Genomic DNA, 22,384 nt, shown 5'->3' on the forward strand with positions numbered 1-22,384 from the left:
TATTTTAGACAGGTTTTCTGATGATTAACTACTGCTATGCTACTGCTATATCGAGACTAAACTTCATTCTCTAATTCTCTAAGTGGATTTTTAACTTTCATTTTCCCTGCAACATACAAACTATCTAATCTAACATGAGCATCTTCACATTGCGGCCACGCTCCAGCTCGCGGTTCATGCTGTTGAACGGTAGGTGGCGGTAGTGAGAGTCGTCTGTGGATAAGAGGTCTCTGCCCTGAGCCGCAGCCAAAGAAGCAGAGCGAGCCGCTAAAGGGAAGTGCTGCAGCGTGCCCCGCTCAGTGGTGCTGTGTTGTTTCAATTATTGCTTTTAGCGGTCTGAAAACAGCAAACAGATCAGTCATTTTTAAGCTAGCTGCACACCTAACGGCACACAATGGCCACTGGTAAGTGTAGATGTTCTTGGACGTCCTTTATTTCGCTTGCTTATAGTTTTTAGAAGTAGGTCAAATTGCAATGCGGCTTTTTGAGCCGCGAGGCCAGACAGCGGCGCCGTCTATTTCATGGAAACTAACCGACGTTTAGAAAGCAGTTCCGTCCCTCTGCGTGGCTTTGATATAATTAGGCTACAGATTTGGATTACTCGACACGATGTGTCAATTTTAATGCATTCACGATGGCTGAAATTCCTGTAAACGGAGTAAAGGCCCTGTTGCGATTGTTAAACCTCCCGTCAAGTCCGTTGACGCTAGCGAACTTGAATGCGTCTTTGTTTATACCGAAACTATCAGCTTTTTCCATTTAAACAGAACCGTGCTTTTTATTGTTACACGGTGTTGTAAATTCAGATTGAATGAGCTTTAGTCAAGATACCATTTGAGAACGCCCGTTAACCTTAAGGTTTTAAGATGGTTCAGTTGGTTTCCAGTAAGTAGTCGGAGCCGGGGCTTGATTAGGGCGCCATTTTCTTGCGTGTCCGCCTGGGCCCGGCCTGTTTCATTGACCCATTTTTTTCTCCTTTTAGCTCTGTTCTCTTCTCGTTCGGTCACCTTGCTAAGTCTGAAACTCGCCGTTTAATAAACACTTTGTACGTGAAATTGACTGTGTTGTTTGTTCCCCTCTCACGCTTTCAGATTCAGGCTACGGTGGCGCACAAAGGTAACTATTAACTCCCGTCAGCCTCGAAGGAGGCGAAAACGACATGTAGTCTGGAGATATTTGTAATGCTTATATTAGATTTTGTCCTTGAGTCATCTTTTTCTTTTGTTACAATTTTTTAAATAGCTTTAAAATTATAGTTTTTTTTAGTTGTATTATTATTATATATTATTTTTATTATTTTATTCTTCCGTGAGCTGAATTTGAGTGTTCTTGTTTGCAGCTACGGGTCGTATGGAGGTCAGCAGGGTGGACAGGTGAGATATTTTCTGAGGTGGACCATGACGTCTTAAATGACAACCGCCGTTCACGTCTAATACGGTTGGAACGTTTTTACTGATGCCTCTGAATTGCAGGGTTATGGACAGGGAAACAGTGGGAGTGGTGCTTCCTACGGAGGACAGAGCTATGGTGGCTACGGTCAGCAGGGAGGGCCTCCGGCTTCAGGTAAAGCAGCTCGTCGTTCAGGCGGTCTCTTGAACGGCAGGTGGACGACTTGAAAGGTGACTTTGCTCATTAAATTTGTGTTTGCAGAAGGCTATGGCCAGTCGCAGCAACAGACCTACGGTAGCTATGGACAGGACTCGTCGGGGTAAGCCGCTTGGCTGGACGGACTGAACAGATTTGTCCAGTGTTGCGCATCTGTTCTAACATTCGTCTGTTTCCAACAAAGGTACGCCGACAAGTCCTCCACTTACGGCCAGCAAGGAGCTGCGCCTTACGGCGGGCAGAGTCAAGCAGCGGGCGCAGCCGGAGGCTACGGGCAGCAGAGCTCCTACGGCGCGCAGGCCGGCGGCTACGGCGGAGGCCAGGGGCAGGGCAGCGGCAGCGGCAGCACCTACGGCCAGCAGAGCTCGTATGGTGGACAGGCCAGCGGTGGATATGATGCTAGTCAGGGACAACCAGGTGGAGGCAGTAGCTATGGGAGATGGAGTGATGGTATTCATCATTAGCCTTGTTATATCTTGGCTTTAGTCAGAATTTTGATGTTAAGCCCCGTCTGTTTACACGACATGGCACTTCTCGTTCTGTCAGGTGAAAGCGGTGGTCAGGGCGGGAGGTTTGGCCGCGACGGCGGAGACCGCTCCGAAGGAGGTGGCTTCAGAGGCAGAGGCCGCGGCGGCTTCGACCGTGGTGGCTATGACCGCGGCGGCTATGACCGGGGTGGTTACGATCGTGGCGGCAGAGGTGGACCTCCTGGTATGGGGTAAGTTGCAAAATGCCACTGCCCCCCTCCAGGTATCTATGCATTGTGTATTGCTGCTCGACACATTAGCTTTCAACTACGAAACACGCCAGCTTTGTGCTCCAGATCCACGTTCTGGTAATATTTCCTTCTATTTTCCCCGAGTCCCTCTGTGAGGCCTGAAATGTGCCATTTCTCAATGATCTGAGGCAATTATTTTAAAACTTAAGACCTTTGTTGAATGGGGGCTGCAGCCAATGGTTATTCTAGCTGTCCAGCGATTGGATGGAAAAAAAAAAGGTGCATTCTGCAGATGTTTCATTTAACTATTTGCACTTATTTTAAGTAATATGCGAATGATAAAATGCAGTTTTACTTTGAAAAGAAAACCAACATCTTATTGCTTAAAATGCAGTTACATGGCATGTCTTAGATGCAGCGAGGGATGCATCTGCAGCTGAATGTGCCAAAAGGCCACAGCCCTTTCTGGTTGACCTGACTTCAGCACAGAGATGCCTCCTGTAGTGAAAACTGTCATAAACAAGGAACAAAGAGGCTGTAACATCAAAAAGCTTATCTAGATAAAATGTGAACCCTTGTTGTGTACTTTGGTACCAACTAACACTTCTTCTTTTAGGACAAATAACCGAAAACACAAATTAGATACCAGCCTTCAAAAAGGTAAACAGAAAATGAAAGTTCAGCCATAATAAACGGTATTTATGTATCAAACCTCACTAAGTTTCCTAGTCTGGTTCTACAGATATCGGTTGTTCAGAGGTGGTCCATCAAATGTCTTTCTGATGAGCTTACACAAACATGCAGATTAGTCGCACATCAAAAAAAATTGGGGGGGAATTCAGCGGAAGGTTCCTGCTCAAGTTTTGCAGAATGGATTTGGTGCCATTATGGACCGCTAATTCAGTTCACACACACTTTTCTTTCTTTTTATTTATTTTTTATCTTGAACTTTGGGCACTCTAGTTTTCTCGGCCATCAGTAGCAGAAGCCACACAAAGAGCCACCCGGCCGGAAACTTGCTGCTCTGAGTGGAGAGATTTGCACTGAACCTCTATTCAGATGATTGGATTTAGTGACCCAGCTACTCGACTCGTTTGCTCTTTAGCTAAATCTTTTCAGATGAAATGGTTAATGGCTGCCATAGTAGCAGTCGACTCGCTCGCTGAAGGTCACATTTAGTCTTTATGTGAAGGAGCAGAATATGCATCAACCCAGACCAGAGCCAGGACACCAGTGATCTGCAGACTGTACTTTAGATTCTCAAAGGTTTTCTCCGGTCTACAACAACAATAGAAGTGCCAAAGGTTGGCTAAGTCACAACAAATTATGTTGATTTTAACAGGGCAAACCTGTGTCCATTTATAAAGAATGAAAAGTTAGTTGAGTCAATCTTGTGTTGTCACTCAGATCCACTTACACTGCCCAGCCTGACCCTGCTTAATAATACACTGACAGTCGGTTCATCATGTGCCATTTTCAGGTATCTGTACCACACCCATGCTCCGCTCAGTCTCATAAACTTCCTGAGGCGGTGCTGCTGAAAGCTAAATACACTGAATGCTAAGCTAATAGCTAATCAGAGAATCCATAGGATCCCAAAGCTAGTTGTTCAAACTCCTCCTCACTGCAGAGGCGTACGGGACAGAGCCGCTGTCACGCCACCATCAGGTGTTGTGGAGACGTCACACGTACGGGTTCAAAGCTCATTAAACCCGAGGAGCGTGTCGTGCAGACGGGTTTAAACACAAAAGCAGGATTTCAACAAATGTGCATTAAATTGAGGTCAGAATGACCCGGATCTGTCGGCAGAACTATAAACACTCAGGTATGCAGTTCATTAGCAAAGAGTTGATCTGGGATCATGGAGCCACTGACTTGGCAGCTTTCCCCCCCCCGATGAGTGAGCTGGTGGGGATGAGCAGCGCATTGTGACGGAGCGAGTTTTACCTGCAAATCTCAGGTTTTCCTTCATAAAGCCGATGGCAGCACTACTCCTGACAGGTTTTTACCTAAATTCAAACGGGTCTGTCTTGAGCATTTAAGCAGCGTCCTCAGCTGAGGCAGACACGGCTTGTTTGGGGAGGGAAGGGTTAAAGGGAGCCGAGCTTCTTTCCTGAAGTCTTTTTGTTTCACCGTTTTTTTTCTTTCTCACCACCTAAATGCCAAAAGGTTCAGATTGAAATCTCTGGGCTCTGATCACGTGTCCCTGCGACGCTTTCTGAGGCGTTAGTGCAACACAAACCACTCGCTAAGGCTAGGATGAGGGCCGTCGCCGTTAGACCAACCAAATACTCTGTTGTACATGAATCTGATGACCTGAACCTTTTTTAACGCCTGATGATTTTACAGGATTACTTAATGTTGTGGTAGATCTCCGGCCAGGTTTGCTCTAACGCTGCATTAAAGGAAACCAGGTAAACGTTCTCGGTTAAAAGAAAGAAAAAAAAAACTCGTGTTCTGTACTCTTGACCCGGAGCCTCATGTGCAGCTACTGCTCATTTCAGCCAGATTTATTCAAGTGTTGTGTGTTTGACAATGGTCCGCCTGTTTACTGTCTTAACATGGATCTACATTTTATACTACAGGTATTCAGAGTGAATGAGCTAAAACTGGGACCTCAGTTAAAGGATCTTTTTAGAAATGAAACCGTTGGAAGATTGCTCATTGGTCGCTGATCTGGCCTCCAGACAAATTCAGCTGGGCTTTTTTTTTTTTTTTTTTTTTCTCACCCCACCCAGCTTTTTGATATCCAATCTGGCTTTATAAAGAAATAACAAAAGGAAGAAAAAGGACCAAATTGTTTGTAAAAATGGCGACCCATTGACATGTGATTGTCTACACTCGTCTGCCAGGATGTTCAGTGAGAACTTCCTGGTACTCTGTGTATTTGCTCTGTAACGCCGAAGACTAACGCATTCATCGTGTGAGACGTCTCCACTTGTAGTCGCACACCCTGGCAGGAGTGCAAACTGGTGTGGATGTAGGGGAGCTTTGAGCTCTCGGTTGGAACAAAGGAAAAGCCATCATGTCTTCAATTTTTTCCTCTGCAGAGGTGGTGACCGTGGTGGCTACAAAAATTTCGGTGGTAAGTGACGAGCATCAGAACTGTGTCGGTGGGGGAGGAGAGAGCTTGAGTTAGCAGAAACACAAAAAGGGGCGGGAGGGGTAAAAAAAAAAGAGAGAAGTGTCTCAGTGAATGCCACCATACTCATGTCCAGAGTCCCAAGGAACTCCACCTAATGCTATTATCACAGAAATAACTTGGTAAAGAGCTTGGAGTTGTAAAATAATGGTAATACTGCATGAAGACTGGGGGAGGGGGGGGCTGATTGTAAATAAAAAAGGTGTTCCAAGGACCAAGAAGGGGAAAACCTAAACAGGAGACATTTCTGGTGGGTTTTTTTTTATTTCTGGTATAAGCTCAAAGAAAACGAGCAATTCTGTTCTTGTTGCAAAGGTAATGGTATTGGTGACGCAGCGGTGCAACAACTCCCATCAGTAACGGCTGTAAACGAGGCCTTTGTTTGTTAGTTTATACCGCTAAACGTTGGTAGGGCTCATGTTTGTCTGTGTGAAACGCCACAAGTTTTTGCTTTGAAGGACTTTTTTTTATTTATTTTATTTTATTTTGTTCTTCCTAAAGTGTTTTTCTTCTATCCGCTTCTCTCTTGCGTAGGCTCTCGAGATTACGGCTCAAGGGACGACTCAGGTGGGCTTTCAGTCGCTCAAATCGCCGCTTTCTTTTCTTTTTTTTTTTTTTTTTTTTTTTTTTATATGGAGCGTCTGTACTCGACCGGCGTCTAGTTCCTGACACGCCCTTTTTTTCTCTTGTCCTCCACAGGCGGGGAGACGGATAACTCTGACAACAACACCATTTTCGTACAGGGACTCGGCGAAGATGCGACCGTTCAGGAAGTGGGAGACTTCTTCAAGCAGATCGGCATCATCAAGGTACGGAGCTGACGCGTTTTTTTTTCCTCTGTGGATGTAACCCGGTCACTGGGTCTACCTGACTCTGACTGTGCCGCCGTGATTTCTTTTCAGGTGAACAAGAAGACCGGCCAGCCGATGATCAACATCTACTCTGATAAGGCCACCGGCCGACCGAAGGGAGAAGCCACCGTGTCCTTCGACGACCCTCCATCCGCTAAAGCCGCCATCGACTGGTTTGACGGTGAGGAACGCCGCTCCGTACGTCGTCTTCTTCTCGCCACGTCCGGCTTCTTCTCACGTTTTGTGCTTGGACCCTTTTTTTTTTTTTTTTTTAGGGAAGGAGTTCAACGGCAAGCCCATCAAAGTCTCGTTTGCCACTCGCAGAGCTGAGTTTGCGCAGAGAGGAGGGTTCAGGGGAGGGCGAGGAGGAGGCGGAGGAGGTGGGTCCTGATCAGGCTGTGTGGCGGTACAGAGGGCCGGCGCTGGTGTTTCCTTTTTGACCGGCCGGGTTTGTGTTCAGGTTTCAGAGGTCGTGGAGGCGGCGGCGGTGGTGGAGGACCCAACTTTGACATTAAGGGAGGAGACTGGCCGTGTCCTAACAGGTTAGCTTCGTCTTGTAGCAGAAACCGTGCCGCCTGTTGTTGCTTTTAATGACCAACAAGCACATTTTTCCACCAACAGCTCTTGTGGCAACATGAATTTTGCGAGGCGGCAAGAGTGCAACAAGTGTGGCGCGCCCAAACCAGACGATGCTGGGTTTGGAGGAGGAGGTTTGTGGGCTTTTTGTGCAGAGACCTGACTTCATTTCTCTAAACAAGCGACTCGGTGCGTTACGTTTCCCTTTGTCTCCAGATCGCGGCGGCAGAGGAGGCTTTGGCGGTGACCGAGGCGGCGGCTTCAGAGGCCGCGGCGGTTTCCGTGGCGGCGACCGCGGCGGCTTTGGAGGAGGCGATAGAGGATTCGGAGGCGGCTACAAGATGGGAGGACGGTGGGTTAAGTTATCAGGATGTAGTTTTGTTGTGTGGCCACTAGATGGCGTGGAGGCATAACCAGTAATTTTAAACAGGAAATCAATTTCATGAAGAGATTTTACATAAAATAAAATAGCAGTTTAATCACACCGTTAAAAAGGTTGCAGGAGAAATTCAAATATTATTTTGGCCTAGTTGTGGAGAAACTATGAAGGTAAAACTGAGCTGTGAAAGCTGGTGGCATTGCTGAATGTCTTCATTGGGGGAGGATGTACCATATCCTTGAGATTCACTGGGTTGACATCACGTGGCTTATTTGATTGCTGCTGGTTCAATGACAGCAGAGAACGTCCGTTTAAGGATTCAGCTCATGGTGCGTCTCCTGTCCTTTCTCCTCAGAGGTGACCGACGAGACGACAGAAGAGATCGGCCTTACTAGGAGTCTAAAGAAACCATTCCAGCCCTTGTCTTTGCCATTGGGGGGGGGGGGGGGGGGTCTAGTGTGACGGGGGGGAGGTGATAAATCATCATTAGTCTTTCTAGCTTGTTCATCCTAAGTATTACTGGTCATCTGTGATTGGAGGATGCATTGAGCTGACGTGAAGAGGTCTGGGGCTGATTGAGACTGGCATGTTGTCACCTTTTTGTTCTGTACATTTGTTTCCTTTTGACTGTAGTTGCAGATGGTTTGAGGTAGACTGTCCATTTTTTTTTCTTTTTTTTGTATGACTTGAATAAAATGTTTTACCTATGTTCTTTCTGTGACTTTATTTTTCCCCCGGTATCCTATTAAAACTGGCTGTTTCTCACTGCTCTGTGTGAATTTGTTGATGTGCATCTGAAAGAAGAAAAAATAAATAGAAAGCTAAAAATAAATTCGGTACTGAATTAAAAAAAGTGAATTACAATATTTCAATCTTTTTTTATTTATAGGTATATAGAGAGATGGATGTGTATATATCTCCTTACAGCTAATGAGGGTTTGGAAGCAGCTGCCTTTTGATTGTTTCATTGAAGCACATTAATAAAGAATTGGTTATGTTTAAAACTTGCAATAACTGGATAATTTTAAAGCAAAACTTAGAGCAGTGCCTGCTACTTTAAGTCACCATGACCCTGATTTCGTGTAGATTTAGGGCCCGAAGAGTGGAGAAAGTCGCTTCAGAGTCAGTGTCATGCATTTTCTCTGTAAAAAGCACTTTGTGCAGCAATTTACCAGGAAAGCTTTATCATATGCTTCTATGAAGACATGCCATTCTGTACCAAAAACCCATTACACGGTCTGGTTTATCACAGTTTACTATAAAACCACATTTTATTTAGCTGTAACCCCACCTGTGAAACTATTTTTTATTTTTTTTAACAAACTAAAGGCTTTAGAGGCCTGTACACCTTACAGTAGCGTGTGTGTGTGTGCTCCGCTGGTATTTTGCCCTGAGCGGTCAGGGGGGGGCGGTGCTCCTCTTCCTCCTCCTCTTCCTCCTCCAGCGGCAGCGCTGCTGTCAGGGATGCAGATCAGCTGGGAGCTCCCTGGGCTGACAGCATATTTAACCATGAGGAGAGCAGCGGCCGCCCAGCAGAAATGCGCGCTGTGCTGACGGGGAGCTCACCCCGCCATGAGCCGCCGACCTCCGGCCGGGACATGAGGGGGGTCTGGGTCTGGGTCCTGGCTGCCGCGGCGCTGCTGGCCGCCACCACCGTCCGGGGATCCCCGCTGCTGGATCCAGAGGTACTGAACTCTTTGTAGATGAATTTGACACTTTGACGTCAAAGTACTGAAAGATTGCGTCCGAGGGAGATGGAAAAGCAGCTCAAGAGCATGGGTTTAAGTTGATTATATTGGGGGAATTTATACATAATGTATGCAAATACTCACCAGTACACTGTGACTTCTCCTGCATTCTCTACATTTAAATTGTTTACTTTTGAATCACTGCTGCACCTTATACTGTAATTTAATTTTACAGCAATTTACAAGCTGTATGCAACGAAATTTCGTTCTGTACGCACTCTGTGCATACAAAATGACAAAGTTGTCTAAGTCCCTGGGTCAGATAAAGATGTCTGATCTAAGATAGGCTTTATTGATCTCACATTGGAGAAAATCACAAATTCGCATCAGGCAACTTCTGCACATTTGTCCTTTGAAATAATGAGCAACATGTTGATCAAACTATTTATGAAGCGCCTTTTATAAAAGGTTGTTTTCCAACCTGAATTTATACATTCAGGTTGGAAAACACATTAATCCTAAGTATCAGCAGTTGCTCTGTAACTCTGTAAGTTTAATCAAAACGTGTAAAAGACCAGCCATATATAACTATAAGTGGGAGAAAAATGATTCTCACCTTTCAAATAGTTTGGCGAATAAAAGTGTTCCATGCATTTGGATTTACCCCTCTGTACCCTGATACTCGTAAATAAAATCCAGCTACGACCGCCATCAGAGGAGACTAAATTAAGAGTCCACCTGCATTTGATTTAAATAATTACAATTATAAGTCCCAAATGTTTGTTTTAGGGCTGTGCAATATGGCTGAAAAATGTATCACTATATAATTGTTGATTCGTGTTTTGTTTACTTATTTGAAACAAGGACCAGGGGAAAAAAGCCTGAATTTAAACTGTAACCCTTTCTAAATATAACCTTTAAAATATGTCAGCCCTACTACCAACCTTGCTTAGTTTGGTCATGAGAGGTTGAAAGGTTAAATCCTTTCCTCTGCCTAAATCCCCCAGAATACCACGTGGTTCTGGATCGGAGTTCAGTGAAATTATTGAAGATTTTCTCGGCTGTATTTTCTATTGACACTGATCAGGTGTCCATTGCATATTATTATATTGATTTATTGCCCAGCCCTAGTTTGTTTAGAGTTAATCCTGAATAAACAGCATCATGTGAACCAATGGACACAGCAGACAAGTTAGGGATATACAGGTTTAAAGTAGCGCTAGATCATAAATCAACAGCCCAAGGTTTTAAACAGCTCATGGAGCTCTGTTTAACTCCATCATTCAAAAAAATGCTTCCACTAATCTGTGAAGCCCTTGGTATCTCTGGAGGAGCTGCAGAGATTCACAGTTTAGGAGGGGAGAGTTTAATAATATGTCAATATTTAGTCATGCAGGTTGCAGTTGCTGGGACACAGCAATCATGTGGAGGAAGGTGTTCAGGTCAGATAAGATCAAAAGGGAACATTGTGGTGAAGCCCTGCACATCAATAAGGACACGCCGTCCAAAGGAGATACTCTGGTGTAAGAAAGCGTTTTCCCCCTCCAGGGTTAAGTATTTCAGAATATCAAACAAACTTAAACATTGGTCAAAGACAACACAAGTAAACACAAAATGAGATTTTTAATTTAAGGTGATTGCCCCCCTGTGAACACGTACCATAATGGAAGTTCACTGTGACTATGTGGTTCTGTGAATCCCAGAGGCAGTAAACAAAGCGGATATGTCTTCTTGCGATCCGCGCAGGTTGAGGTCTAATGTGAATGAAGACCTGTACGTGACGTAGTCCACCTGAATGTTGCCTCTTTAAGTAACACCCGAGGAGCCACGTTGGGTGTCCTGGGATCTTCTCGTTGAGAAGTTCTGAGTGACTAGCTCTCATCCAGGAATTCACAGAACCATAATTACAAGGTAAACTCCATTCTGGTTATTCCTTCCTGACTGCCAGTGGCAGTAAACAAGGAGGATGACTTACGCCATCAATGTCATGAGGAATGGGACACTATCCTGCTGCTTAGGAAGCATAAGCCAGAGGCAGGACTGCTGATGCCACCGTGGACTCGTGGCCCACATTAAGGCGGTAGAGCTATACAAGTATGAATGGAGTCGCCCAGGATGCTGCCGTACAAATGTCCCCCACGCCTCTCATCGCCGCCCAGGACAGAGTCATGCTCCTAGTGGAATGGCATACAACACCCAAGGGTGTAGCTGCGGCCTCTGTTAGGGAGACCAGAGTCTTCTTGCCCCTTTGAGAAATTATGTTGCCCAGTAGAGCGACCCCACCTGTTTGCCATCAATACGATGATGATGTACTGAGATTACTGCCAGATGAACCTTCAAGGTTGATGCTGCCTCCCTCGGGGACCTGCAGTGACCTGGTCCCCCTCCAGACTGTTTACATGAAACAATGACGATGTATTGTCTGTTCGGAGGAGTACATGCTTGCATCTAAGAAAAGGCAGGAATTGCCTCAGCACCAAGTGAATGGTCCACAGCTCCAGAACATACGTGTGCAGCTGCCTCTGTTCAACCAGTGAACAGACCTGCACTACCACACCACCCACCATCCCATGGGTGAGGCATCTGTAGTCACCACCTCTCGTGATGTGACATCCGCACCGAGGGGGACCCCACGTCACAGGTTTGCAGTGTCTCTCCAGCAACGGAGAGGAACCTTCCACCTGGGCGTTACCCGTACCTTGACCTACCTGTGCAACCAGTGGTCCACACGGATGGCATTAAACCAACGTTGTAGTGGGCGGATATGAAGCAGTCCCAGGGGAGTCAAGGCCGTGGCTGCCACCAGCATCCCCAGCACTGAGCCACACCTGCACTGGGGGTGCTGCACCCGAATGAAAAGACTGGAGCAGGGACTGAATCCGTTAAACCAGCTCTGTGCTACGCCGTGCCAGCATGGTTACTGAATCCAGGGCTATGCCAATGAAGGGTATCTGCTGTGTGGCGTCAAACAACTCTTCTGCCTATTTACTGACAAACCCAGTGCCTGGGAGTGGGCCAGGACCATGGACGTCGCCAGGCACGCCTCCTGGCGAGACAGAGCACAGATCAGCCAGTCATCTAAATACAGGAGGAGCTTTAATCTTGGCCAACACAGAAAGGCTAAGGCCACCTTCATGCACCTGGTAAAAACCACAGGAGACAGGGGAAAGCAGAATGGCAAACTGGTAAACCATGCCCTGAAAGGAAAAAACACAGGTACTTCCTGTATTTCAGATGGGTGGGAACAAGGAAATACATGTCTTTTAAATTGATTGAGTTGAACGAATCTTCTGAACAGCTTGCTTGAAGAAACTGATTCAGACCCCTGAGGTCTGACAACGGCCGAAGGGGAGCATCGTTCTTTGGGATCAAAAAATATTTTGCCGATGAGGCGGCATGACAACCACCCTTTTGTCCAGAAGATCCTGAATTTCCTGCATCAGGACTTGAGCCCGTACAGGATCTGTGACCGAGGTCACCTTGACCCCCAATGGGGCCGGGGGCCGATGGGGGAACTGCAACCTGTAACCTTGGGACATCAATGACAAAACTGATGCATCTTGGCAATGGTTGTCCGAGTAGGCCAGGTGCTGGTGTGAAAACAGGAGCCTGTTCCCCGTTAGACTGACACCAGCCCCTTGCTGCAGCCCGACTGTGCTGCCCAGACTTTGGTTGGGCAACACCCCGGGGGTCTCGCGCCTCCTTGGTTGCTGGGTATGTGGTCAACCAGCCGAAACATGGTCTGGCACTACTGCCAGACTCTGCAGGCTCTGTCTGCGCTCGTCTGATATGGTTGCCTGTGCCACCCAGACCTGGTGTTGCGTGACAACCAAGTTGGCCAACAGACGACCACGTTCCCTACACATCAAACCAAATGCCTGCAGAGCCACATCGTTCGTGGCCCCAAATACAAATCCAGCGATCCCTGTCTGCAGCATCTGTGACTGGGCCATCAGGAGCACAGAGAGGGAATCGCAGATACGAGCCACACAAGCCACAATATCACAGGCTCGGCACAGCAGGCTGTGGGTCCCCCTGCATTGGACGCTCAGACAACGAATCTTCTCCTTCAACGCCTAATGTGGGGAGAGAACCATCGAGGTGACGCAGTGATCTACAGGGGGGCATGTGGTTTTCTCCCCTCGAGAAACCACAAGACTAAACTGGTGCCTCAAGCTTGTGCACAGTCCTCCGGAGGAAACAAGGCTTTCTTTGGGGGACTTTTGTTTGTTTTCTTTGACATAAATGGCTACGTCTAAAGTAAATAATATTTTATCAGGTGAATGGTCAACACTTAGATGTATATCCTGCTTTTCTGTCATGCACGAGCTGGAGGAGCTGCTGCTTACCAACAGCGCCGCACCTAGTTGTGCCATTGGCACAGCAGGTCATCTCGGGTTGCCCCCAGTCCTGCTTATTCATAATCATTAAATCATACCTCTTAACTCAAAATACAGTGCGTAAAAAGCATTTTCCAGACAAAAATAAATTGAGGGACGGGTGCCACCTCAAATGGAGGGTAGACCGGATCATGGCGGTGAAAATGGTTGCCCCACTCTGGCCAAAGCCGCTATAATAATCGTCTGCTAAGGGCAAGGTCACACCTGTTCACAGTCAAGAAATCACCTAAATAGGACCTACCTGACAAAGTGAAGTACACCAAAAGGTCCTCAAAAGCTGGACATCATGCCGAGATTCAAAGCAATTCAGCAACAAATGAGAAAGAAAGTCATTGAGATCTATCACTCTGGAAAGGGTTAAAAAGCCATTTCTAAAGCTTTGGGACTCCACGAAGCGCAGTGAGAGCCGTTATCCACTGATGGTGAAAACGTGGAACAGTGGTGAAGCTTCCCGGGAGTGGCCGGCCCCGGGAGCGCAGAGAAGACTCATCCAAGAGGACACAAAGGGCCCCACAACCACAGCCAAAGGACTGCAGGCCTCACTCACCTCAGTTAAGGTAAGAGTTCATGCCTCCACCATCAGAAAGAGACGGGGCTAAAACTGCCTGCATGGTAGCGCCCCACGATTATAACCACTGCTGAGCAAAAAGAACATTAAGACTTGTCTCAGTTTTCTTGCTGGTCTTTTCAGAAGGCGTTGTGTCCCGTTACATCAGGTGTAAAAGTGACATTGTAGCAGCAGTAAAACACGGTGGTGGTAGTGTGATGGTCTGAGGCTGTTTCGCTGCTTCAGGATCTGGAAGACCTGCTGTGATCAGTGGAACCATGAATTCTGCTTTCTACCAAAATATCCAGGAGGAGAAGGTCCAGCCATTTGTTGGTGACCTCAAGCTGAAACAAATTAAGGTTCTACACCAGAACAACGATCCAAAACACATGAGCAAGTCTACCTCTGAATGGCTGGAGTAAAACAAGACTTTGGAGTGGCCTAGTCAAAGTCCTGGCCGTTCATGCTGGAAAACCCTCCAATGGTGCTGCATTAAAACAATTATGCAAAGATGAGTAGGGCAGAACTCTTCCACAGTGCCGGATAAGACTCGTTGCAAGTTATTACTACAAACGCCTGATTGCAGCTGTTCCTGCTAAAGGTGGCCCAACCAGTTATTAGGTTTAGGGCGCAATCACTTTTCCACACAGGGCCATGTAGATGTAGGTTTGGATTTTTTTTTCTCCCTCAATAATGAAAACATTGATTTTAAAATTGCATTTTGTGTTTACTTGTGTTGCTTTTGATTAATATTTATATTTGTTTGAAGTTCTTAAACACTTAAATGTGACAAACATGCAAAAAAACTAAAAATCTGGAAGGGGGGAAACACTTTCACACCACAGCATGATGCTACTAGCAGCATCATGCTGTGGGACAGCTGTTCTTTATAGGGACAGGGCGACTGGTTGGAGTTGACGGGAACATGGACGGAGCTAAAAACAGGATGCTACTGGAGAAAAAACAGTTGTCCACCAGCTGGTATTGGTGATCACATCAAATCTAATTAAAATCCATTGAAGTTTATGTTATAATATATGATAAATATATAATATCAATATCCTGCTCAATAATACACAGATAGGAGACAAAGATCTGCTTCAATTGAAATGTACCTCAGCTAGAGAGCAGATTTCAAAGGGTTTTTTCCCCTGAGGGAAAATATTTCTTTTGCTTTAATAAAACAACACCAGTTGTCCCTGAGTTGAAGGTAAAGTAATATAGCGAAGTGATCCTAATTTAGATTGCTGTTAAACTATAGATTCATAAGCAGACCTGATCAGACCCATCTCTCTTTGAATAAACCCATCTCACGTTTCACTGTCGGATTCTTTTACTTCCACACTCCCGTTTTCCGTAGCCCACGTCTATCATCTTTCCCGATTTTAATTTCCTCCTCCAGTTCCTGTACATCTGTAATCACTGGTGCAGTTGTCTGAACACGAAAACCTCCTGCGTGCACGTATAGCGCATCAAATTAGCCTCAACCATAAACCTGCGTGCAACATCTGTTGTCTTGTTCCCTGTGGCTTCGATCGAAACACGTTTCCCTCGCGTCAAACCGCTGGAGCTGCTCTAGAGTCCCATGTTTGCAGGAAATACTTTCTAAATAATGGTTGTGAATTTTAGGGACTCCTCAGGGGGGGTTTTATGTGTTTGGGTGGTCCCTTTATGAAGATGGTAAATGATATAGAGCAACAGAAAACTATGCGCACTGCAAAAATAGAACTAAAAATAAGAAAAATCTTCTTGAAATGAGAGTATTTTTCCTTGATTTGAGCATGTAGATAAGATTATTTGCCAATGGAATAAGATTTTTGCACTTAAAATAGGGACAATTCATCTCCATCATCTTATTTCAAGTGGTGTATATCTAATTATCTTATTTTAGGGGTAAAAATACTAATTCCATTGGCAGATAATCTTATTTACCTGCTCAAATCAAGGGCAAATACATTCATTTCATGAAAATGCTACTTATTTTTAGTTCTCTTTTTGCAGTTGCCTTTTTTTTAGGACTCTGATCTTGCTGAATGTACATTTTAACCCCCCCCCCCCCTCTCCCAACCAAAAACAAAAAAGTCTCGTGTTATTACATTGTAATACAGCGTAATGGGTGCTGCCGTTGCAGGACTTTCTGGAGAAGTATGGGTATCTCCATCATGAGCACCAGGTCCACAATGCTGTTGAAGTGCAGTCAGCCATCAGGTGAGTGATGTCAGAGCTGGGCCTCTGAGGAATGTGGGAAAGTTTTGTTATTTAGGAGCACCTGCGTCGGAGCTGCTGTTTGTGTTTAGTGTTCATCATTGAAGGTGTGGGACATGCCTCAGGGCTGTACGACAACCCAAGGCCCTAAAGCACTCCTCCGTGTCTGTACTGGGAACATCCCCTGAACCCTCCCTGAACCATTCAGGAATTTACCAACCTCTGGGCCCTTTTCTTTTCCTCCACTACACCACAGAGTAGAAAACTTTGCCGGCACAGATGGCCTAGACCAGGGGTGTCAAACTCATTTTGGTTGAGGGGCCGCATACAGCTTAATCTGATCTCAAGAGGGCCACACGAGTTAACTCATTGCAAGATTAAATAGAACTAATAAAAGTGGACTTGTTGTTGATTTTTATATTAAGTTAATTTCACTTTAACACAATATATTATGAATAACCTCAGCGTTTTTATGAAAAGTATGTGCAATTTCAACAATACTTTTACTCAGTTAAACATCTACTTGTGCATTATGCATAAGAACTGATCACAGTGATTTATACAATGTTGAAAAACATTTATTCACATTTTTTGGAACTTAAAAACATTGTTCTGCATGACAAAATACATCAAACAGATAAAAATTAAGAAATGATTTAAATTTTTCCACACCTGAAGCTTAATCTGCTAATTAAAACACAGCGCCCCTCGTGGACAATATATGAACTGCATATTTTCAATTAAACGAAGTACATGTTTTTTTCAATAATTGTTTTATCATTCTCTTCCTTTTATCTTGTCCACTTGTGAAAGTCAAATCTGATGAGCTCTTTGTGGCATCTTATTGCCACATTGCCAGAAAAAAAAAAAAAATTTTTTTTTTTTTTTTTATAATGATAATGCATTTAGCCACAGGGCCGGACAAAATTGTTCAGTGGGCCGAATCCGGCCCGCGGGCCGTATGTTTGACACCCCTGGCCTAGACGGATTTGCACTCGCTCCGTTAGATTTGTGTGGCGCGTCCACTCGCGGTGGCCTCCTGACTGAGAAGACGTCTCCTCTCTCTCTGCAGAGAGTACCAGTGGCTCTCCCGTCTCCCCATCACAGGGCGACTTGACAGTGTCACCCTGAGGCAGATGGCAGAGCCCCGCTGCGGGGTGTCGGACGAGGGCAGCCAGCAGGTCTGGGCGCAGAGGGTGAACGTCGTCTTCACTGGGAGGAGACAACTGCATCACCGCAGGAGGCGCTCCGCAGACCAAGGTGACTCCTTTAATCTTCTGGGACGTGACGCAGAGAGGCATGCTTCTGTAGGATATGTGAGAAGATGCAGCGCTGTTCACTGAAGGTGTCCTTTTTTGGTGTTTTTAAAGCTCACCAGTTAACTGGGAGGTCCCACCTTAATAAAGCCATAAACAGAGCTGAGGGTTGTAATTAAAGCTGCTGGAATGCCTGATATCTGCTGCACAGCTTCTGGCATTTGGCAGCAGTCGTGTCACTTCAAATAATGTTGCAAAAATATTTTTCAATAAAAAGCATTCAGGGATTCAATTAAATGACAAGCAACATTTTTTCCCCCTACTATGTGCCCAATTTAGATTTCAAAACAAGATGAGACACGGACAAGTAAAGACCTGAAAAGTGTGCTTTAGAAAGTGCTGGAATAGCTCTGGTCTATTGAGAAAACACGAGGGAAAAAAAGAAAAAATATGTGTTTCATCTGTAAAGACGGTAAATAAAGAGTCTAAAACAAATTATCCTTAAAATAAATCTGAAATAATTTGAAGATTTTCTCAGACATTGTCCATAAATGTAATTTTCACTGAGTTGTTAGAACAATGGATAATGGGTCATGTTGATAAATCAGGTTCTGCCGCAATTTTGGAAATTTGTTTCTAACTTCACATCTCCAGGATTTAATTCTTCAAAGCGAAAAAAAAAACACAGGTTTTATTTATATATCATCCATCGTCTTACCTTGTTTTGGAAACAGGCATGTTTAGCCTTTTTCTCTATGCTGAGAAAGTCTAAAAAACGCTTCCCTCAAGGTTTCCTCAACCCGGGTTGGTCCCTGTTTCTGTGACTGTGGAGAACTCTGAGCTTTTCCAAACAACAGCGACATATCCTCAGCTCCTGGGCCTCTAAAGTCAAGCAACTCCTTCTGTAAATTATTTGGATGGGACATGCAGTTCTGCTCAGAAGTATATAGTCACTCATGGACAAATATCTACAAATACCACCGCTCAAGTTTTGCTTGATGTCTCTTAGCAAGTTGCACCTCAACAACTTTTTGCCATCAGCAAGGTTCTGGTAACACTCTGGCTGGATGTTGGACCACTGTTGTTATCAGTAATGCTGGAATTAATTGGAAAAGAAGATAAGAAATTGTCTCACAAAGGGGAAAGTCAGGTGTGACAGTGGCAAAAACACAGACAGAGTTACACAGTAAATCAGCAATGAAAAAACAAGATAAGCTGATCAAAAGTTGGTTTTAGAGCAACAGAGAATGACAGAAAGGCCGAAATAAAGTAAAAATGAAACCAGAGTAAGTAAGATAATATGGCATATTCAGGTTAAAATTAGATATTTAAGTTGAAAAGCAGCAGATTTAAATGCATGATGGCACAAGCAACACCCAGACCTGCAAAAAACGTGTTCAAATGGGCATCAGCATCTGAGAGAATGTGTGAATAATTCCTCTTCAGATCAGAACCGTTGCGACCGTTAGCATGTCGTAAACACTCGTTGAGTTTGTTGGGAGTGATTGTTCGGTTTTCTGGCAAAGACCCAACTTTTAAACATAGTTCAAATGTTTTAAACAGGGTCACAGGAGGAGAGTACTTCAGGAAAGTCCTCCCAAAGGGTTAATGTTAGCCTGACTGATCCTTCTTTTTTTTTAAGTTTTTGGGATCATCAACCTGTTGGAATATCCACTTGTGTCCCCAAGGTGCAACCGCCTGACCTAAACTGCCAATTTCTGATGAGCGCACAATTAGCGATCATGCTAACGAACAACCCAGGGAACTAACACGGCTCAGGTCTATAATGAACTGGAAGCAGCTGAAATGCCGGTGTCATCGTCAACATCTCCACCAACATTGACTTAGAGGTTGCCGATCAAGAACAAAACCATCCGTCCGTCTTCTTCCGCTTATCCGGGGTCGGGTCGCGGGGGTAGCAGCTTCAGTAGGGAGGCCCAGACGTTCCTCTCTCCAGCCACTTGGGCCAGCTCCTCAGGAGGAATCCCAAGGCGTTCCCAGGCCAGACGGGAGACATAGTCCCTCCAGCGTGTCCTGGGTCTTCCCCTGGGCCTCCTCCAGGTGGGACGTGCCCGGAACACCTCTCCAGGGAGGCGTCCAGGAGGCATCCTGACCAGATGCCCGAGCCACCTCAACTGGCTCCTCTCGACGTGGAGGAGCAGTGGCTCTACTCTGAGTCCTCCCCGGATGACTGAGCTCCTCACCCTATCTCTAAGGGAGAGCCCAGACACACTACGGAGAAAACTCATTTCAGCCGCTTGTATCCGGGATCTCGTTCTTTCGGTCACGACCCAAAGCTCGTGACCATAGATGAGGGTAGGAACGTAGATCGACCGGTAAATCGAGAGCTTCGCCTTTTGGCTCAGCTCTCTCTTCACCACAACGGATCGGTACAGCGCCCGCTTCACAGCAGACGCTGCACCAATCCGCCTGTCGATCTCCCGCTCCATCCTCCCCTCATTCGTGAACAAGACCCCAAGATACTTGAACTCCTCCACTAGGGGCAGGACATCCTCCCCAACCCGGAGAAGGCACTCTACCCTTTTCCGGTTCAAGACCATGGTCTCAGATTTGGAGGCACTGATTTTTATCCCGGCCGCGTCGCACTCGGCTGCGAACCGCTCCAGTGAGAGCTGTAGATCACGCCCTGATGAAGCCAATAGGACCACGTCATCCGCGAATAGCAGAGACGTAATCCTAAGGCCACCAAAGCGGATCCCCTCAACACCTTGGCTGCGCCTAGAAATTCTGTCCATAAAAGTTATGAACAGAATCGGTGACAATGACCAACCTTGGCGGAGTCCAACTCTCACCGGAAACGAGTCCGACTTACTGCCGGCAATGCGGACCAGACTCTGACACCGGTCGTACAGAGACCTGACAGCCCTTATTAAAGGGTCCGGTACTCCATACTCCCGGAGTACCCTCCACAGGATCCCCCGGGGGACACGGTCGAATGCCTTCTCCAGATCCACAAAGCACATGTAGACTGGTTGGGCAAACTCCCATGCACCAAGAACAAAACCCTCTTCCCTGAATCTCAATTGAAAGCCACAGCCGTCCACATGGACGAAGCTAAAGGTTTCCTTGAGAAAGATTTCATGGTCAGACGAGACAAAGATGGAGCTGTTTGGTGTGTTTGGAACGATCGACGTATGATTTTCCAATCAAAGAAAACCTCACCTATCGTGAAGCATGGTAGTGGCCGTGTCATGCCTCAGGGCTGCCAGTGGTACTGCTGCGTTGCTCAAAGTGGGTGGAAAATGAAGGGGGACCATGTCTACATTCTTTAACTTCACCTTGAATTGACAGCTAATGGGAGCTGCAACAGGACAAAGATCTCAGTCAGACATTAAGGGTAGTTGTGGGATGGATAAGGAAGACTGACATTATGCTTTAGGGTTGGCTTCAACCTCAACCGTGTTGAAAGTCGTTGGCCCACGTTCAAAGGTATGAAACAGTGTCTCGTATTTCTGACAAGAAAAATGGTCAAATATCCAGCCATAATTTCCCCATTGTGGGACAAAGACATTTCTCATCTCATTATTATGCCAGAAGCTTGTTCAAGGCTACAATAAAGTGTTTGGTTGATTTCCTCCTTGGCGGGGAACGTTTATTATCATTGAAAGTGTTTTCATGTGCATGTCTGCTAGACGCCCGACTTTTCATAAATGAAGATTTTATCTTTTTTTGCTGCATAAAAGTTCCACCCTGCAAAAGAGCATTTCGATTATGTCCTTAGATGATTATTTTATAATGTTAATGCAGATGATGGGTGGACTGTAACCTCTGACTGAGACTGCAGATTACGTTCTCTGATTGCCCTCCCTCTCTGAGAAATGATCGACGATCCCAATTTTCTGCTGCAGTGTTTAACGGCGGTGAAGGAGTGCAGCCGAGCTCTCCCAGACTATTAGCCTATTTAGCTCCCTCTCTCAGTTTACAGTGATTTAGAGAAAATCTCCATGCATTAGTATAGGCTGCCATTTTTTTCCCTCCAGCTGATACGCAACAGCAATACACAAACTTGTTAACAAAAAAAAGCTGTTGCCGTTCTCTTTTGCATCTATAGTGTCTTGCAAAATGATTTCTGGGCTTTATTCATATCTTGTTACACTCCAACCTGTATTTTAAATGGTTTTTAAATCTTATTTTATGTGACGGATCTGCACCAAACAGTCTAAGTTGGTAAAGTGAAATGAGAAAAACAAACTAAAAGAAATAAAAACTGAAACTTGGCATGCTCAGGTTTCTTCACTGCCTTTGCTATGACGCCCCTAAAAGGTTCTGGTGGAACCACTTAGCTCTAAAAGTCACACAATCAGTGACATGAAGCCCACCCGTGTGTAAATCTACGGTAAGCGTCACGTCTGCAGGCCACCGTAGAGCAGGAGATGGTCTGTCTGTGAACTCAGCTTTTCAGGATCCCAGAAGCAAAGCGAGCCGTTCCCGTCCTTCCTCCTGTCTGGCCTCCCTCGCCTCCGTCGCGGCGAGGCGCAAAGCCTCCGCATTCCTCCGTGTCACTGCCGACGTTGGTTAATGTTCGGGGAATGCAGTCGCTGCAGTGGCGGCTGATGTTTGCTGCCGCCTCTTCATGTCGGTACCTGAAGCGTTCCCTTCGGGGAAAACATCCAGAACTCGCTGACTCTGGATTGTGATGTTTGCTGAGCTGGTTGGCCATTAGAGGCTGCATGATCTGCAGGCTAAATGGGTTCACCGTTTTATTTGGACACCTCTTTTCTTCTTTAAGCATTCCAGCATATGAGTGTCTTTATTTTAGGCCCAGAAATGGGTCACGCGTCAGGCGGTACAGCGAGTGGCGGATTACTTCACACCTGCAGGTTAAAGGTGTAAGAGACAGTTACAGTGAAAATAGGTGTGTGACTGTCAGTGTCCATCACAACCCTTAACACAAATGTTCCTTTTCTTTCTCAACTACGCTTGCTGAAGCAGTGGGGGTGGTGAGTGTTAGCCCATTTTGGGTCTTTCTAAAATAAGAAATATAACTTTTTAAGGC

General features: G+C 45.7%; 2 protein-coding genes across 6 annotated transcripts in view; both read left to right on the forward strand.

Annotated features, from left to right (window-relative positions):
- The first annotated feature begins 249 nt into the window (after positions 1 to 249).
- Positions 250 to 8,039, forward strand: taf15 (TAF15 RNA polymerase II, TATA box binding protein (TBP)-associated factor). 4 transcript variants are annotated; one of them, XM_021314745.2, is made up of 16 exons: positions 250 to 404; positions 1,092 to 1,116; positions 1,340 to 1,373; positions 1,473 to 1,563; positions 1,651 to 1,708; positions 1,790 to 2,055; positions 2,152 to 2,323; positions 5,374 to 5,408; positions 6,000 to 6,032; positions 6,165 to 6,274; positions 6,368 to 6,497; positions 6,592 to 6,696; positions 6,777 to 6,858; positions 6,938 to 7,026; positions 7,109 to 7,244; positions 7,627 to 8,039. In XM_021314745.2, exons 1-16 carry the CDS (start codon positions 395 to 397, stop codon positions 7,664 to 7,666), a joined length of 1,416 nt encoding a protein of 471 aa, XP_021170420.2. In that variant the 5' UTR covers positions 250 to 394; the 3' UTR covers positions 7,667 to 8,039. The 4 variants fall into 4 exon arrangements, with proteins under 4 accessions (XP_021170420.2, XP_021170423.2, XP_021170424.2 ...); XM_021314748.2 differs by having other exon boundaries at positions 1,790 to 2,022; XM_021314749.2 differs by lacking the exon at positions 5,374 to 5,408.
- Positions 8,040 to 8,677: 638 nt separating this feature from the next.
- The window catches only part of mmp28 (matrix metallopeptidase 28), a 34,344-nt gene continuing 20,637 nt past the window's right edge, over positions 8,678 to 22,384 (forward strand). The window contains exons 1-3 of one of the 2 annotated variants that reach the window (XM_012859422.3): positions 8,678 to 8,956; positions 16,038 to 16,114; positions 17,184 to 17,371. In XM_012859422.3, coding sequence (XP_012714876.2) covers positions 8,810 to 8,956; positions 16,038 to 16,114; positions 17,184 to 17,371 — 412 coding nt within the window. In that variant the 5' untranslated portion in view covers positions 8,678 to 8,809. The remainder of the gene's footprint in view (positions 8,957 to 16,037; positions 16,115 to 17,183; positions 17,372 to 22,384) is intronic. The other variant, XM_012859421.3, reaches the window with a different exon arrangement.

The sequence above is a fragment of the Fundulus heteroclitus genome, chromosome 18 (genome assembly GCF_011125445.2).
Source record: "Fundulus heteroclitus isolate FHET01 chromosome 18, MU-UCD_Fhet_4.1, whole genome shotgun sequence".
NCBI lineage: Eukaryota > Metazoa > Chordata > Actinopteri > Cyprinodontiformes > Fundulidae > Fundulus > Fundulus heteroclitus.